This window comes from Glycine soja, chromosome 1, assembly GCF_004193775.1.
Source record: "Glycine soja cultivar W05 chromosome 1, ASM419377v2, whole genome shotgun sequence".
Classification (NCBI taxonomy): domain Eukaryota; kingdom Viridiplantae; phylum Streptophyta; class Magnoliopsida; order Fabales; family Fabaceae; genus Glycine; species Glycine soja.
The window spans coordinates 5,680,821-5,699,387 of NC_041002.1; the positions used below are offsets into that span (position 1 = coordinate 5,680,821).

Consider the following 18,567-nt stretch of genomic DNA (forward strand, 5'->3'; position numbering starts at 1 on the left):
AAGACTAAATTATCTAATTCATCAAAATTAAAAAAAAATAATTAGTTTAGTTAATTATAATAAATCTGTTTTTAATTCATAACTTTTTGAAAAATTATATTTATAATTAATATTTATTTCTTTTCTAATTATTTTTAAATATTTTTTTTAAAATTAAAATTTTATAATCTAAAAATAATTAATATAAGAAATATTATAAATTAAATCTTATAAGAAATAAATAAACAGTCTTATGAATACGAAGTATGATCTCTGTGGTCCGTTTACATTAATCAATGAAAGATTCCAATTATTATATTTTCATGCATTTAATAATTTTTATTATAAACGTTTTAATCAGAGGAACGATTCCCAAACCAATAGTCGGGCACTTCTATTAATGTTGACATGTCAAAACACGTAATTTAAAATATCATCTGAAATCAAGTTTAGAACATGGAAACAATAATTTGCAACTACGAGAAGAAGAAAATGTGATAAGGACTGACAAGAAGTTGCATATATATATATATATATATATATATATATATATATATATATATATATATATATATATATATATTATATGGGAAAGATAGTTGATATTATTTCTTTGTTGCTAAAATCACGATCGACACGCCAAACATCCCCTCCATTTGATTTGCACGCAAGACCACCAAACTTCCCTTACCACAAAGCTTCATACAAGCATTATAAACTAGAGATTAAGTCTTTAAAATTGTAACGAGAAACAAGATTAAAATAATGTCCTTACATCCGTTACTAAATGTTCTTCTTTTTAGTTTGTTGGTAAACTTTCAAACGCATTTTGAACGTACCCATAATAAATGATAGTCCAAGTCCTTGCCACGTCGAGGTAGCTAGAAAAAAGTAAAACAGACTTGATAAATATGCGATTATTGGTACGTTAGGAGCCTTACAAAGTTGACCCTTAAAATGTATTAAACTTTCTTAATTAGTTGAAATGAGAGAGATCTAGCTTTTTGATGTCCTTTTCAAGCTGTCCATTTAAAACAATATTAGATAACAATTGTATTAATATTTAATTATGAATTCATTTCATGAAAATGTATGATTTTAAAAGATGACATGACTATATATGTAAGTGTTTTAATCTTCTACCAACAGAGCAATTATATATACAATTATACCTTAAAACAATAATCATCATCAGTCAATTTAATCTTTAAAATTATAAAAATAATTTAGTATTTGAAATTATAACAATAAAGACTAGAATGATTAACATTTGGTAATTTCAAAAAATTTAATGATACTTTTATATAATTTCAGAAACTAGATTAACCGATACTTTTTTTTCAAGAGATTAACCGAGACTTAAAATTCTAGAAACCAACAATTTGATGTATAACTGTTTTTCTATACGTGTAAAAGTTTTAATTTGTATGTATTAATATTTAAAAGTGTTAATTCTAGAAACTAATTTGTCAATTTAATCAATAAAATTATAAAATAGTATTTTAGTATTTGAAATTATAACAATAAAGACTAAAATGATTAACATTTTGTAATTTCAAAAATTGAAAAGCTATTTTTATATAATTTCAGAAACTAGATTAACCGATACTTAAAATTCTAGAAACTAATTTGATGTATTATTGTTTTTATATGCGTGTAAAAGTGTTAATTTGTATATTAATAGAAAAATGTTATATAAAAAAGAAATGTTAGATATCATAAATGGTGTGTTGTTTGAAGGAGTTGGTACAGAAGGAGTTGATATGTACCAAATCACCTACCCTCATTTTTTGTCTCCTTTCGTGTTTCTCTCATTAGAAAATGGCATTCAGCAAAAATAAAAATAAAAAATTAACCAAGTGAGGGTGTCGATTTTTAACCACTTATTATTTTCTAATTGGGATCGACAATAGGGAAGGCAACGAATAGTAAAACTAGTGATCTCAACCCGTTTCTATGGTATCCTTTAAAGGATAATGTTCTCAATATGTGAATTATCAAATATTTATTAGGTTTAGAAGTTTGTTAATAAACAACATATTTGATAACTTATTACTATTGGCAGGTATAAAATAAGCAGCCGATGTATATGAAAAATCATTTGAATTTTTTTACTCACCAAGGTATTTGATATAAAATAGTCCTATGAAAAGTAATAATCAATCTTTATTGAAAATTTTGAATACACAAAAAATAAATATTTTCTTCTCAACACGATTTATTTCATATTTAAGATTAAGATTTGAAATTATGAACAACTAAACACATTATCACTTGTACTAACCGTTGCTATATATTTAATTAATTAGTCAATGGCAACCTTAGAGGGCACGTTGTAGTTTTCGTGGATAACCCTTACACTTTCCACCATAAAAGTACGTGAAATGTTATTAGAGAAAGAGTGTGATATGATTCGCATATTCCATAGCATGCCTTACAAGCTCACGCATCATTTCATTGACTTACGGGCCTATAAAAAAGATCACTTTATAAGTTTATATCAACATCATTCATTAATTCCTTTTGCTTGTGTGAAGTGCCAAATTAAGAGAGAAACAGAGAGATAGAAGGAAAAGCATCAAAGATGAAACCCAACTTTTCATTTTTGTTTAAGCTTTTGATACTGCAATATCTAGCAGTTCTATCCATTTCTCAGGAATTTGATTTCTTCTACTTTGTTCAGCAGGTAAGTCATGAGTTCTGCTTAAAAAGCTGAATAGTTTAGTGTTTCATTTTCCTTCTTTATTTTTTTTAATAGTGGATTCATTTATATATGTCATTGTGTATTCACATTTTATTTTGATTCTTCACTTATCATGCAGTGGCCAGGAGCATACTGTGACACAAAGCAGAGCTGCTGTTATCCCAAGACTGGGAAACCTTCAGCAGATTTCAGCATTCATGGACTTTGGCCTAACTACAATGATGGATCATGGCCCTCAAACTGTGACCCTGACAGTGTCTTTGATAAATCTCAGGTACTTATAATTTGATGATAGAAGATGAATATTTTGGCTAACAGGAGGAGAAACTATTATAGATTGTCTAAGATCATTAATTATGGTCTTGACTAATTTTCATATAACACATAACTGAGGATTATTATTTTTTTTTCTTGTAATTTGAAAAATTTAAATACATCTGTCACATAGAAATTGCTCAGATCATAAGCACGTGTTCTTTTGTAGGAGAGCTATGTGTATAAATTATTTACACATGCAGTCATGTACTATGTGCCAATGAAAGATTTTCAAGTAATTAAGATATGGTAACCAGCACAAATGCACGTGATGATTGGTTGGAAGAGCTTTCAGTGTACAGAAGTTTATGATCTTAATTATATTTTTAATTCTTAACATTTGAGTGAATCTAATTTTGGTCTTCAAATTTATAAAACAATTTATTTTAATCCCTCAAATTTTTAAAAAAATAAATATATTGTTAGTTCCTAAACACTAAATTCAAGAGAAACTAAAATGATTTTTTTAAAATTAGTTTTAACTCCTAAGAACTAAATTTTAACTACTAGGGATTAAAATATTTTTTTCTTAAACTTGAGAGACTAAAACTAGATTATCTCACGAGACTAAAAACATAAAGTCATTAAAAATTACAATATATAAAACTTAGATCATAGCTAGAAGGATTAGTAGAGGAGGTTTAGGATTGACTCTGTGCAAAGTAATCTAGATAATGCAATGTTATATATTCTTTATACCAAGAGCAATGCTGTGTTTGGCCTTTAAACAATCTGAAAATATTGGTGTTGGAAGAGACAGAAGTTAATATGACTAAGGCAAACATGCCATACACGCGCTTTATATACATGTCACGACCCTCCGTTTCTGTTCCTTTAAGACATTTAACTACGCAACTGACTTCACTTAGTATGATAGAAATTGAATAACTAGACATCTCATCTATTTTCTTGATATATTTAAAGTTAAGCAACTAATGTATGGATCGGATCTAAATCTTACACGTAAGAAATAAAATAAGGATCATCTTTTAAAATAAAATAAAATAAAAGAGAAGGAAGAAAATACCTAGTCAATAATCATATCTTAGTACTATATATATTTGATAAGTTTATTAAATATTGGTGTTATGATATTAGTTCATTTATCAACTGAAGCACACATTAATGAGGCATACTACTTGGTGTAGATCTCAGATCTCATTAGCAACATGGAGAAGGATTGGCCATCCCTGAGCTGTCCAAGTAGCAATGGCATGAGGTTCTGGTCACACGAATGGGAAAAACATGGTACATGTGCAGAATCTGAGCTTGATCAGCGCGAGTACTTTGAAACAACTCTCAAACTGAAGCAAAAAGTAAACCTCCTTCGGATCCTCAAGAATGCAGGTACACAACACTTTCTTTTTATCTGTTGTTTAAAGTTAATTATAACACATTAAATTTAGAGAAGATGAAATATACACAAAAAGTATAAAATAATTTGATATTGTCATTCAATTATAACTCATCATGTATATTAATTAAATTTGTTGACTTTCATAAAATGGTGTGATTTGTAATTAAATAGTGATATAAAATCCCGTGGATACATGACCATTAAAATCTTAAATTAATATGGGTTACAATTCTTAAATCTATCATTGGTCTTATTTTTTATCTTACATCTAATCACAAAAAATAAACTACACTTAAAACTCTATAAATTAATAATGTTAGGACAGAAAAAATTTATTAATTTAGAGAGTTATTAATTTATCGATAAATTAATAATTATTAATTTAAAGAGTTTTTAAGTAATTATACTGTACATACCAAACAAAGGCAAATTAGTCTATGTTTTTTAGAATTACGTTGCAGCGAACTTTGGGACTCAACGTAAATTAGTAATTACTGTGTTCATATGTATTGGAAATCAATAATGACTTTTGAAGCACAGTAAATGTAAACAAGAGAAACAAAAGGAAGCACTTATGGCGTCGAACACTCTTCACAACTTTATGATACAATACAAAAATATAACATCTGAGCTATTAGATGCAATAAGAAAAGTTAGAGATGAGCTCCAAATAGACTTCAACTTTAAAGGAAAACAAATAACTATTGAATCATATTTCAATAGAGTGTAATATATATTTTTTCAGTTTCAATGAATTATTAATTTATGATTTTTTTGGGACCAAAAATTATAAAAGGATCTCACGAAAAATTATTATCTTATTATTTTATCGAGTTTTTTAATTTTTTACATTGATCCAAGTCGGGACCGAATAAATTTATTATTTTAGAGAGTTTATTAATTTACCGAGTATTAATTTAAAGAGTTTATACTGTAAGATGAAATTATTAAAATATAAGCAATAGTCTCATGTCGTCCTAAGTATTTAGTGAAGGATAAAAATATTTTGATATCTAATATACTATAGTTTCGTTTTTATTTATTTATAAAACTATAATTAATAAATAATCATTAATAATGTTATTTGAAGTTGTAAGATAACAAATAAAAATAAATATACATTTTCTTTATAAAAAAAATTACAACAACCATTCTAACGGTAATAAATTAATGAATTTCAGGGATTGAGCCAGATGATGGATTTTACACCCTAGAAAGCATTTCAGAAGCTATAAAAGAGGGAACTGGGTTTACCCCAGGGATAGAGTGCAATAGAGATTCAGCTCGTAATAGTCAACTTTACCAAGTCTACATGTGCGTGGACACTTCTGGGTCAAATCTTATTGAGTGCCCTGTGCTTCCAAGGAGCAAGTGTGGTGAACAAATTCAATTCCCCAAGTTTTAAGAAAATTTAGTTCGGTAAAATTAACATGCATGTTTTCCCTTTCGCTACTCATCTTTTGTCTTTCAAAGTGTAATAAAAATAAATGTTCACATTGACGCGTTCTAATGTTCTCCCATTCAATTCCCCCTTTAAGTAATTCATGTATTGATAGTTGATACAAAAATTTAGTGTTTGGGATCAGTTTGAGAAATCCAAAGATCAAAGTGAATTTTAATTACATGGTGTCAAACCCTTTAATGTTAGCGTACATAGTACTCCTACAAGAGACTAACTCGCACTCGCTCGATTTTATATCATTTTACTCGTTCTTCATAACATTTGCTTAATACATTTCATAAAGGCAATAAAACTTTAGAATTTTCCTATTTGGCTCTAATAGTTTTCAATCGAACTGAACTAATTAATAGGTATCGTCTACTCACCACTATCACAGTTAATAGTCAACTTTCTTTAATTGTGTCGTGCTTATGCTTTTTTACGTGTAGACTAAATGCCAGCTGACCCAAATGAGAATAATCAGAATTCTGTCTCTAGAGACAACAAAACAAAAATTTCTTAGATTATTAGATTTACGAGTTTACAAATTATGTTCCATATATCAATGATAAAAATTTAATACAAATGATGCACAGTCATATTTATAATCAAACAACAACAATTATAAAGATTAATAGGCATGTACGTGAACAAGACAAGAGACGAAATTCGTGTTTGTCACCTCAATTGAATAATGAACACCAAAACGAGAAAATAATATTCTTCTTTACTTGGCCGCCAAGATTTTTCACACAACATTGAGTACTACAAAAAAATTGTCAAATAAGGCGACAAATTATAACCATCAAATGAAAGTAGAAAATCCTGGTTCGGTGCTAGATAGGTATTCAGCCTAAGTCAAATACCCATTATACCCCAATAAAATCCTTAGGACACTGAAACATACCCCATGATAAGGCCCAACATTTAGAGCGGCCGAATACCCAAAGACTATAGTTTCGCTATCCCGTAAAATGTACTCCTAGGAAGAACTAGGTATTTGGTCCAAGGTCGAGTATCTAGCACCATATATAGTAACAGGTGTTCAAACTAACCAAACACTTATCACCCCTTGTATTGTCAAGTACTCAAATTAGTCAAGTACTGTCATCCTCTAAGGTGACAGGTACTTGGCCTAGTCAAGTACCATCATCACCCATGGTAATAAGTACTCGACCTAGTTGGGTATCGTCATCACCCATGGTATCAGGTACTTGACTTAGCTAAATATCTGACACCCCTTGTAGTATCAAGCATTCGGCCCAGTCGAATACCTGATACCCTTGTTAAGTATTCAATCTAACTGAATACCCAGTAAACCTCACCCTATCTTTGGTAACTTGTTTAAAAAATATTACCTTGATTAACTAGTAAAGAATCATTAAGGGAGAGATAAGTTCTTTAATGATAATTATAAGGGAATTTACCTAAAGAGACAACCCTAGGAAAAGGCTCATAGATATAAGGCCCACCAAGGTATGTATAAATAGCTGCATGAATATCGAGGTAAGAATACTGTTGATTCTCATTTATTATCCTAATTTATTGCTTTTGACTGAGACCTTACTGGAGCATTAGAGTGTCTTTTACATGTACTCTACTCCCTGATTGACTAGTATTTTTTGGAGGAGGAAGAATATCCAGAGAATGTTAGTAAGAAATAAATTTACCCGTCTATCCCTGTGCAAGTACATTTGGTGCCCATTGTGGGGTGTAACATCCCATTTTTTTCGTAAATAAATTTAAAAAGTTTTTTAGTATAAATAAAAAAATAAATAAATATAGAATAAATAATAGGCTGAGTACCCTAAGTATAAATAACTATGTTAAGTCAGGTGTCTTCTTTTGACCTCATTTTCGTTTTTTCCCTTCTCCTATCAAAACTCTTTCTTTTTCCCGCAGCTCACAAAATCTATCTCAAAAAAATGATGATCCCGGACTCATTCACCGTTGGATCATCGTGAAATTTGAGTAACACATTTGCAACCCAATTCCAAACATTTTCACCGTTGGGAATTTTAAAATTGTATCTGAGCTTAGAGGAAAACCCTTCGCATTGTAGCCTTTTATTTTCCCGCAGAAACCCGAAATTATCTCAGTAAAACTACGATCCTGGTTTCGTTAACTGTTGGATTTTCATGAAAATTGGATACGTTGTTTGAAATTCAATTGCGCACACTTTCACCGTTGGGATTTGTGAGATAATATTTGTGGACGGAGAAAAAGGAATCGCATGAAGACAGTACAAGTGGAGGTTTCGATATTTTCTCCGCCTTTTTGACGTTTGGAAATTCTATCGGAGTAGTCGGAGGAATAACTAGAGGAATCTTAGGGAACCGCTAGAGATGCTGCTATCGTTGGCTGAAGACACGTGAGTCCGCTCAGAGGTAAGGGATGAGTTATTCATAATTGGGAATTAGTGAGAACATGTGTAGGGATCGTTAGAGATATCAATTGGAATGGGTTTTGGGGTGTTTTTGCAATTTTCATTTTATCCTTATAATTATTACAGTGAATTATATATGTTTGATAGACCAATTGTTATGAAATTGATATGCTATTGTGTTGAGCGTGAATCCTATAAATCGAGTATTTTTTCTAATTAATATGAATCGATGAAATAAAGTAAGGAGAAATTTAGAGAGATATATTGATTTTGTATTTTCTCTTTTTCTTGCTTTTTAGGTTTTTATATATAATTTAAAAAATTAATATCATAATTGAAATTGACCAAAGTGTTCATATAATTATTTAGAATTTGTGCATTGAAAATTTACTTTGTAATTTGTGATTCAATATGATGTATGCTAGTTTATATATATAGAGGTAGTTATTTATATTAATAATTTATGTAAATAATATTGTAGAGTATTATAGTATGATTCCAAAAATTATTAAATGTTGCAGTTTCAGAATATTATGGTTAAATTTGATGAACATGTGTATGTTGTACCTTATGAATATCATTAGGAATGTTATGAGATGGTTAATGTGATGTTATGGGATGTTAAAGTGTGGACATGATATTCGATTGTGAATAAGTGGATGTGTTTAACACTTGATGTTACATTAATTATATTGTGAGCTATGAATTATACAATAACCCGATCAATGTTTATGCGCAGTGTTAAAAAGAAAGTGTAGGTTCCTAGTTAGGAATCAGTGTTAAATTGTAGCGCAATGTGTTAAACGTGTTTGAAACATGAGTGTAAGGTTGTGGTATTGTATAATTCATGAGCAGTGCTTATAAATGAAATATGTAATGAATTGTGGAATAATATGTTGCCTTGAGATTATAATATTGTTATTGAGATTGAGTAAAAGTGTAAAGTAGAACAGGTGTTGAATTGTGAGATACGTGAAAACATGTAATGGTGGATTGTGACATCATGAGATGTGAAATTGTGAATGAGTTTTTGTTGTGAATAAGTGTGTGATTAACTCTTGATGTGACATTATTTGTGTTGTAAGCTGTGAATTGTACAATAACCCGACCAGTGTTATCTTGAGAAAAGTGTAAATGCGCAGTGTTAAAGAGAAAGTGTAGGTTTCCTATTTAGGAACCAGTGTTAAAGAGAAAGTGTAAGTTTCCTATTTAGGAACCAGTGTTAAATTGTAGCGCAATATGTTGTACGTGTTTAAAATACGAGTGTGAGGTCATGAGTATTGTATAATTCACGAGCAGTGTCTGTGTGCTAAAATGATTTTAGGGGTTGGACCTGAATCAGGAGGGAGAGGCCCTGACGGACTCTTCGGAGTGTAGGCCTTGGGGGTCATCGGGTTTGAGTGCTCCTTTAAGCCTATGCTGATCCCATATGATTGGAACATTCTCGCAAAACATCGTGACCCTGACTGGTCTCCTTATGATCTTACTTAGTGAGAGTGACCTGACAAACCCATTGTGTGGTGTGTCTTGTTATGTACTCTTAAGCGCCCCAGGAAGGTTTTTCACTGACATGGTACCACATTGCATACAGACTTGAGTCTTAGCATGACTGTCTCATGCGCTTGCTAATTGTTTATTATGAAATTGATGTGTTATTATGTCTTGATCAGAGCGTGTGATTCTTGTGTAAGGTGATTGATGATTGAAAAGTGTGATTGATAGATGAAAAGTGAACTTTGAATGACAAAGTGGTGGAATTACGTGAGTTATGTGTAAGTAAGTTTTATTTGGTTTATATGATATGTATATCTAGTTGTCTTGTTTCTCTATTAGTTAGGAATGTGGTAACTCACTTCCCATGTGTTGTTTGTGTTTGGACCCTGTAATGATCTTGAACTTTGTGTTTGGGGGAGCAGATGACTAGGTGAATTGCCTTAAGGAACATTGTGTTGAAGGACGTCGAGACACAACGCTCTGATAGGATATGACAGTGGGACATAAGTCTTTATATTAATTGCATGATGTTAGTCTATTTTATTTTTTTCACTAATTTAACAAAATATCTATGTAAATTTTGACGGCTTTATTTTGAGCCGAATATGTTTTAATAAGTTTTAATTAATAATAATGAAGTGGATGTGGATGTGTGGACAAATAAGAAAATATCGAACTGAGAGGACAACATCAATCACAACTCCCACCCAAGACAAATGTCTCTCAACCATCCCAAGTTGAAGTATCCAACATACCACAAGTTAGCCAATTACATGGAGTAACTCGTCCGTCCAACCTCGTTAGTACTTCGCTGACTCCTGGGCTCAGGAATCCATTTGTATCAGGAATCATCAATACACCTGATTGTGCTTGTAACATATGCAAAGTTAGTAAGGAAACTCATCTACATACACTTAGGGATTGCTATAATACAAATTTGGAAATTGACTCCATAGGTTCTTCATCAATACTTCTTCTCTTAGAATAAAATGGAGTGGTTGAATCCAAGTCTCACATCTGTTAGAGATAATGTCGAGATAAAATATATAAGTGGGGACAACCCTTCCCCGATAAGCTAACTTTTGGGGTTAGGTTATGTCATGACCTACATTCTAAGAGACTGGACAATTTGGTAAATATCCACCATCTGGTCACTAATTTGTTGTACATTATTATTTTTTTACTTATGTTTACATAAGAGCAAGGGAATTGTAAAACAATTTTTTTGGTCACCTTCACCGTACAATGTTCTAAAATATAAATACTAATGGAAGCTCTCTATATGTAACATACCCAACACCACTAATACATATGATTTTATTCTTTTTACAGGTGTCGAGGGAAGGATCCCAGAGTATGAAGAACCTAGGGATTTGAGGTCAAATCCTTTCCAAGGTGGAGGGGATGATGCAATCCTACCCCTCAAGGGTATTGGATAGAAGAATCCAAGAGCATTGGGCTAGAGTTACTAAAGAAGGCCCTAGGGTTCTCATGAACCTCAAGGTAGATTTCTGAGCCCATGGGCCAAGGTTGGGTCCATTCTTCTTTGTAAATATTAGAATAGGTTTTTTCTTCTTTGGGGCCTTGTATTCTGGTCATTCTAGTAGTATAGGATTTTAGCCTTGTATTTCAGGACATTTTGAGTAATCCTTGTAGTAGAGACTTTTTGGTATTTTCATGTATTTTGGCATGGGGGTGAGCTAAGCTATTATACAGGGTATGTGTAGCTAAGCTCTAGCTTCTCATCTCAAGGAGGTGAACTTAGCTATTAGAGGGGTGTGTGCAGCTAAGCTCTAGCTTCTCTAGAAATCTTTTCAAGGAAGCTTCTCAAGGAGGTGAGCTTAGTTATTAGAGGAATGTGTGTAGCTAAGGTCTAACTTCTCAAGGAAGCTTCTCAAAGAAGCTACCTAAGCTATAAATAGAAACATGTGTAACACTTGTTGTAACTTTGATGAATGAGAGTCTTGTGAGACACACTTCAAAGTTCAACTTCTCTCCCTCTTTTCCTCCTTCAGTTTCATGCTCCCCCCCCCCCTCTCTATCTCTTTCTTTTCCTCCATTGAAGCTTCCTCTCTAAGCTTCTTATCCAAGGCACTCTCTTGGTGGTGAAGCTCCTTCTTTCATGGCTTATTCCCTAGTGGATGATGCCTCCTCTCACTTCTTCTCCTTTATCTTCCACTCCATCTCCATAGTGGAAAATCACCATTGAAGGACCTCATTGAAGCTCAAAGATCTAGCCTCCATAGAAGCTTCACAAGCAAGCTTCCATCAAGTGGTAATCAGAGCATAAGAGCTTCAAGTAGGTGCTCCTTAAACCTCCATTAATTTTCAACTTTACATTCTCCTCCATTGATGTTTCTTCATTTTTCTCCATGTATCTCCTCACATGTCTTGTGCTAAATGTTGTTAACATGATTCTTTAGAATTTCCACCGATTAAACTTGCTATAAAAGCTAGATTTGCTTTTCTATGGTTCAAATTTCTTGTTCTTGTTCTTGAACCATGAATTGTGTTGAGTTTAGGTTCCTTTGAGTTTTGTCTTGCTATTTTTTGTGGCTGAAACCTTAACCATAAAATTCTTACAAAAACATTAAAGTAGAATAAAACCTCAAAAATCTAGAGTGACTTTTTCACCTATTGTAGTTTTGTCATAGAAGTCATGTCTAGTCATGAAACTTGTCACATAAGATTTCTTATGTTGTGCTGAATTTTATTTTTCTTGTTCTTTGTCTAACTCATTTGTTGATGAGTGTATGAAATTATTTTAGCCAATTAGTTGATTTGAGTCAAATCTTGCAAGTTAATTAGTCCTTAACATGTTCATGCAAATTCTTAGAGAGTCTTTGATTGTGAACCTTTTCTTGAACTTTTAGGTTTCCTTATGATTGTATCTATTGTGAATTTGAGTTTTGGTGATTAAATTGCTGGGTGAAATTTTGATCCTAAGTGAATATTGAACTCTTAAAACTGTGGTAAACAAGCCTAGTTAGTTCAACATACATAGGAAGGTTGAAAGTAAGCCCAAGGCAATCAATATACCATGCTTAAAAAATTTGAAGTCTGAAATCACTGGTGTTGGCAACTTAAACATACGAACTTGTAAAAATTACTGGTAATTGGTCACTGAGAATCTGGAGCTGAAATTTTTACTAAATTTTCTAGACATCTGGAAAAATATTAGAAAAAAGTGATTTGGATAAAAGTAAAAAATACTAAAAAGCACACAAGTTGGCAGAAAAATCAGTATCTAGGAAAAAAAAAGTGAAACGGAAGTGTGCTTGTTGTTTTGGCTCAAAATTTGTTCTATAATTGGTGCCTATTTTATACCAATCTTAGTTCTGAAATTTCAATTGAAAATTAGTGTGAAAACAAGTGCCAAACTATAGGTTTCTTGAGTCTTTTTTTTTTGTTTTTTTACTCTACTCTAGAGCTATTCTAAGTTTCTCTTTAAGTCCTAGCTTACTTCTATGTCCTTTTCATTACTTTAATTGTTGAGTAATCCTTGAAAGTTTGTCTTGTTAAAACTCTATTGGTTTAGCTTTCATTTCATTTTTTGGTCTATGGTTATTGTTTATCTCTTTGTTTCCTTGTTTGTGAGTTGCCATATAGGGAATTGGAAAGGAGGATTGGTGGCATCCATTGAAGAATTTCAGTCAAGAAGCAAGGGGCCAACCATCTTAAGAGCTATTGGACTAAGAAGCACTCAAAATTGAGTGAAATACCAACAAGAGAATAGCCACCAAAATGAAGGACCTTTTATAATTTACAATTTATTTGTAATTGGACACTTGTACGTTTACCTTCATTACTTCCAAATTTTGTAATAAAAAGGTCTTTCATTGGAAGTAAATTGGTAGCCTTCAATAGGTCACCCTACTTCCATTTGTGTGTAATAATTTTAGGTAATTTTCCCTTAGGATAGTAAGTGCTTTGTTCATAATCTTAAATGAGGTCATCCAAACACTCTTAGAATCCACCTAGTTTACATCTCGCACTTTAATTTCTTGCTTATTTACATAGCTTATTTTTTTTTACTAGTCTCGCCTAGTTTATCTTGTTATTACATAATACTTTCTTCTTGCTTATCACGTTTATCTTGAGTTCTTTTAAACCCTAGTTTTTAGCTTTTGCAAAACCCCAACAAGAAAGACCACAACTTAGGAACCAACGTAAGTCATCATTCATCTAGTGTTAATGGTGAGGGTACTAGTCATAAGGACCTTCTATCTAGAATCTTAGATGAGTTGAGTTCCCTCAAGTTATGTAAGCAAAAACTAGAAAGAAAAGAAAAAGAGAAAGAGAGGGTAGAAATAAATCAAGATGAAAGGGAACAAATAAGGGAAGAAGAAAGAAGGAAAATATTAAAAGAGTTAAGAAAAGAAAAACATGTCTCATATAGTAGTCATGACTCTTACAAGAGCCTAATTAAAGAACTTCATGACTATTATGAAGGAAGGCATAGGTCACATCTTAGACCTCACTCCCATAGGAGAGAAAAGGAAAGAAAGTTTCAATAGGCTAACATTAACCTCCCATACTTCCATAGGAAGGACAATGTAGAGACTTACTTAGATTGGGAAATAAGGGTAGAGCAACAACTTAAAAGGAAGTCTACTTCAAAATCTTATGGCTCTCATTGATATCCAAAGAAATAGCAAGGTCAAGGCATTTTAGGGGCGACACCTTCTAAGCCCAAAGATGATAAGGGAAAGACAATAGAAAAGCAGTCCCCTAAGGCTAGTATGCAAGAAAAGACTAGCTCTAAAAAGTGCTTTAAATTTCTTGGAAAAGGACACATCACTTCTCAATGCCTCACCAAGAAAACCATGATTATGAGGGGCCAAGACATTTGTAGTTGCCAAGATGAGGCTACTAGTTCACCTTCCTCTAGTGAAAGTGAAGAAGCAAAAAGGGAAGAATCTAGTGAAGAAATCTACCCCCAAGAAGAAGGACAACCTTTAATGGTTAAGGAGGAGTGTAAGGAGGTAAGTGTCTCCTCCAAGAGATTAGCTATGAAGGAAAGTCATTTTGCAATAAAGACAAAAATTAAAGAAACTTCCCCTCTTAGACAACCTCCACGTTTTTTCCTTTGTAAAAAGACACTTGTTAGCACTACCACATCTCTTGGGCTTGAGGTTATTCCTCAAGTAAAGAAGTTGTTGGATGAGGGTTTAGTTCGTAAGAGCTTAAATCCTTGTACTTTGTTGGTGTCCAAAATAGGTATTATTAGGCACCAAATCCCTAAAATAAGTGATATGATGAATGTGATAAGTGTTACAACTCTCTTTTGTAAAATCACTCAGGCACCCAACATCTTCATGATTCGTGTACATACATCTTCATGATTCGTGTACATAGGGACTCATTAGGTGGGTTTGGTTTGTCGTACTTTTTTGTAGGAATAATAAACATGAAAATACAAAAAAATGTACATTTTATTGCATTACTTTTCTTAATTTTTTAAATAGTGATCAAGGGGTTCCCACGAACCCTAAGAGAATAAACTTCATTCCTAATTGGCCCACTCCACCAAGTATAAGGGAAATTTGGGGCTGCCATGACTTAACAAAATTTTACAAAAGGTTTGTCTCATATTTTTCTATACTTGTAGCACCACTTAGTGAGTTGGTGAGGAACCATGTTCTCTCATGGGAAGATGCTCAAGAAAGGGATTTTCATACCTTACCCTACTCCAACATACTTAACACCACTAATATATATGTTTTTATTCTTTTTACAGGTGTTGAGGGAAGGAGCCCAGAGTATCAAGAATCTCAGAATTTGAGGTCAAATCATTTCCAAGAGGGAGGGAATGATGCAATCCTACCCCCCAAGGGTATTGGATAGAAGACTCCAAGAAGATTGGGCTAGAGCTGCTAAAGAAGGCCCTAGGGTTCTCAAGAACCTCAAGGTAAATTTATGAGCCCATAGGCCAAGGTTGGGTCCACTCTTCTTTATAAATATTAGAATAGTTTTTTCCTTCTTTGGGGCCTTGTATTTTGGCCATTCTAGTAGTATAGGGTTTTAGCCTTATATTTCAGGGCATTTTGAGTAATCATTGTAGGGACTTTTTTGTATTTTCATGTATTTTGGCATCGGGGTGAGCTTAGCTATTATACAGGGTATGTGTAGCTATGCTCTAGCTTCTCATCTCAAGGAGATGAGCTTAGCTATTAGAGGGGTGTGTGTAGCTAAGCTCTAGCTTCTCTAGGAAGCTTCTCAAGGAGGTGAGCTTAGTTATTAGAGGGGTGTGTGTAGCTAAGGTCTAGCTTCTCAAGGAAGCTTCTCAAAGAAGCTTCTCAAGGAAGTTTCTCAAGGAAGCTTCTCATGGAAGCTTCTTAAGGAAGTTTCTCAAGAAAGCTACCTAAGCTATAAATAGAAGCATGTGTAACACTTGTTGTAACTTTGATGAATAAGAGTCTTGTGAGACACACTTCAAAGTTCAACTTCTCTCCCTCTTTTCCTCCTTCAATTTCGTGCTCCCCCCTCCCCCTCTCTCTTTCTTTTCCTCCATTGAAGCTTGCTCTCTAAGCTTCTTATCCAAGGCACTCTCTTGGTGGTGAAGCTCCTTCTTCCATGGCTTATTCCCTAGTGGATGGCGCCTCCTCTCATCTCTTCTTCTTTATCTTCCGCTCCATCTCCATGGTGGAAAATCACCATCGAAGGACCTCATTGAAGCTCAAAGATCCAGCCTCCATAGAAGCTTCACAAGCAAGCTTCCATCAGGTTGTCTAAGAACAAGCTTCCAACAATGGACAATCTTGTTAGGACAAACATCTTGGTGCATGAGGCGAACACTATGTGCATTTTCTATCATTCACAATTGAAAGATATGAAGCATGTTCTGTTTGGTTGGCACTTTGCCTCTTAGGTTTGGTGCCAGTGCTATAGTTGGTTAGGAGTATCATAGGTTCAACCTTTGGACTGGAAAAATCACTTCCTCCAACACCAATGTTATTGGTTAGGGAAGGGGAAGACGAAAGTATGGAGGGCGATTTGGTTGGTGTACAGTAGTTTAGGTGCTTTGGATCCATCGTAATAATATTATTTTCAACCAATCTATACTAGACTTTGATTTGGTGACAAAATATATTAGTTTCAAGGCTTGGAGTTGGCTATTCATAAAGGTCCAAAGTTTTTCCTTCTCATCTTTTGAATGGTACTCTAATCCAAAATATTGTATAAAAGCTCTCTGATTTGTTTCTTAGTTTCGATTGGGCGAGCTCAAGGGTGGTATGTTTGAGTGAAGGTTATATTGGAGGTTTGTTTGGTCATCTTTGTACGTATGTTGCATGCATGAAGGAGTGGTTGGTTGTTGTGGATCAATTTATATCAGAACTATGTGATGGGATACACTATAGAATTTGTTATTCACTATTTGGGTAGCATATTTATTGTGCTAGTGACACACTTATTTTTGGTAGGTTGTATTGCACGGATGTTCTTTTGTTGTTACATTTGTTGCTCTCTGTACACATCTTGTGTTACAGTTGATATTTAATATGCTTTTTTTTGCCTACCAAAGAAAAAGATATGTTACTCAAGAAGATTAAGTGGATACTTGACTTTAGTGGTTCATGTGGCGTCACTACATCTCTGAATTTTGATTTGATTGCTATTAAATATAGATTAGTATATTACAATTGGCTTGAGATACTAGGCACAAAAATGTTATTTGAGTTTGATTTAATCATGGAACTAAAGATGATCTTACAAGGTGCTCATACTTTACATCCACATGCTCCTTTGATCAAAATTATATCAAAGGGATGGATAAATAATCTTGGCAAGTTTAGCTGTAACATGCTTTTAGAAAGATTAATGTTTGTGTAGACTAGCTAGCTAGTAGAAGAGCCAAATTTGATGTTTTGCTAAAAGTTTATCATGTTTGTGTTGTGCAACTTCCAGTTTCTTTACTTGTTGATGCCATGAGCATTGTTTTCCTTTGTTACATTGTCCTTTTCTTTTTTGACAAATAAAAAAAAGATAATTTAATTATATATAATGATATTTACTTTAATTATCCTTATTATATGTAATAATTAAATTAATGATTTACTATCTTTCTAGTCCCTTCACTTTTTTTACTTGTCAATATTTCTTAATTTTTTTGCTCTTACTTTTAATAAGGACTAAAAAAATTAATTAAGGGACTAAAAATAAGAAGAAAAAAGTTTAGGGAGATTCATCACTAAAAAATATAAGGAACTAAGAGATTTATGGACTGAAAAATAGTAAACCTTTAAATTAATTATTTTAGTTATCTATTTTAAAATAATCTAATTATTATAATTTAAAATTATCTAAACTTGAATTGAATTATATATTTTTAGTGAAAAAATATTAGTGTTATTACTTAATTTAAATTAAAATATATATTTTTTATCAAATTAAATGTTTAAATCACTAGAATCACAATACTCGTTGTTATATTAAGTGTTTACTATATTTTTATTTCCTATACTTTTTAGGATTTTTTTTTAATGGTTGAATCTTTTTTTTTTTGTTAGTCAATGTCATTTAACTTTTTTTTTCATTTTTACTTTTAGGTTTTTAACTTGTAGTCTCTTAATAATGAAAAAAAAAGTTAAGAAACTAAAACTTGTTAAAAAGATTTGTAAGACTAAAAAATAGTAAACTCTTATTTTAATTAATAGAGTAAATTATATTCCTATCCCTGAATATTGTTCTTTCCAATTATACTTGTCATCACTTTTTTTTTTATTTCTACACTAACCTCCATTGATGTGTGAAAATATTATACTAACACTCCCTTACACCAACCATCCCCCTCCCCCTATTATCTTTTGTGTAAATATGAGGGGAAAAAGTTAAAAATATTAATAAAAAAATATATAAGAAAAATAAGTTTTTAAGTCAATATTTGCTTA

At 32.3% G+C, this 18,567-nt stretch overlaps 1 protein-coding gene across 1 annotated transcript; it reads left to right on the top strand.

Moving 5' to 3' along the window:
* The first annotated feature begins 2,442 nt into the window (after positions 1-2,442).
* On the top strand, positions 2,443-5,977 carry LOC114411293 (ribonuclease 3-like). The gene is made up of 4 exons (XM_028375019.1): positions 2,443-2,665; positions 2,802-2,957; positions 4,147-4,345; positions 5,537-5,977. Exons 1-4 carry the CDS (start codon positions 2,564-2,566, stop codon positions 5,758-5,760), a joined length of 681 nt encoding a protein of 226 aa, XP_028230820.1. The 5' UTR covers positions 2,443-2,563; the 3' UTR covers positions 5,761-5,977.
* Positions 5,978-18,567: the final 12,590 nt, after the last annotated feature.

What these genes read in the sequence shown, in the direction of transcription:
- LOC114411293 (XM_028375019.1), top strand. Translation starts at nt 2,564, where the DNA reads ATGAAACCCAACTTTTCATTTTTGTTTAAGCTTTTGATACTGCAATAT. An exon ending in GTGTCTTTGATAAATCTCAG is followed by an intron (nt 2,958 to 4,146) that starts GTACTTATAATT and finishes TACTTGGTGTAG; the next exon opens with ATCTCAGATCTCATTAGCAA. An exon ending in TCGGATCCTCAAGAATGCAG is followed by an intron (nt 4,346 to 5,536) that starts GTACACAACACT and finishes AATGAATTTCAG; the next exon opens with GGATTGAGCCAGATGATGGA.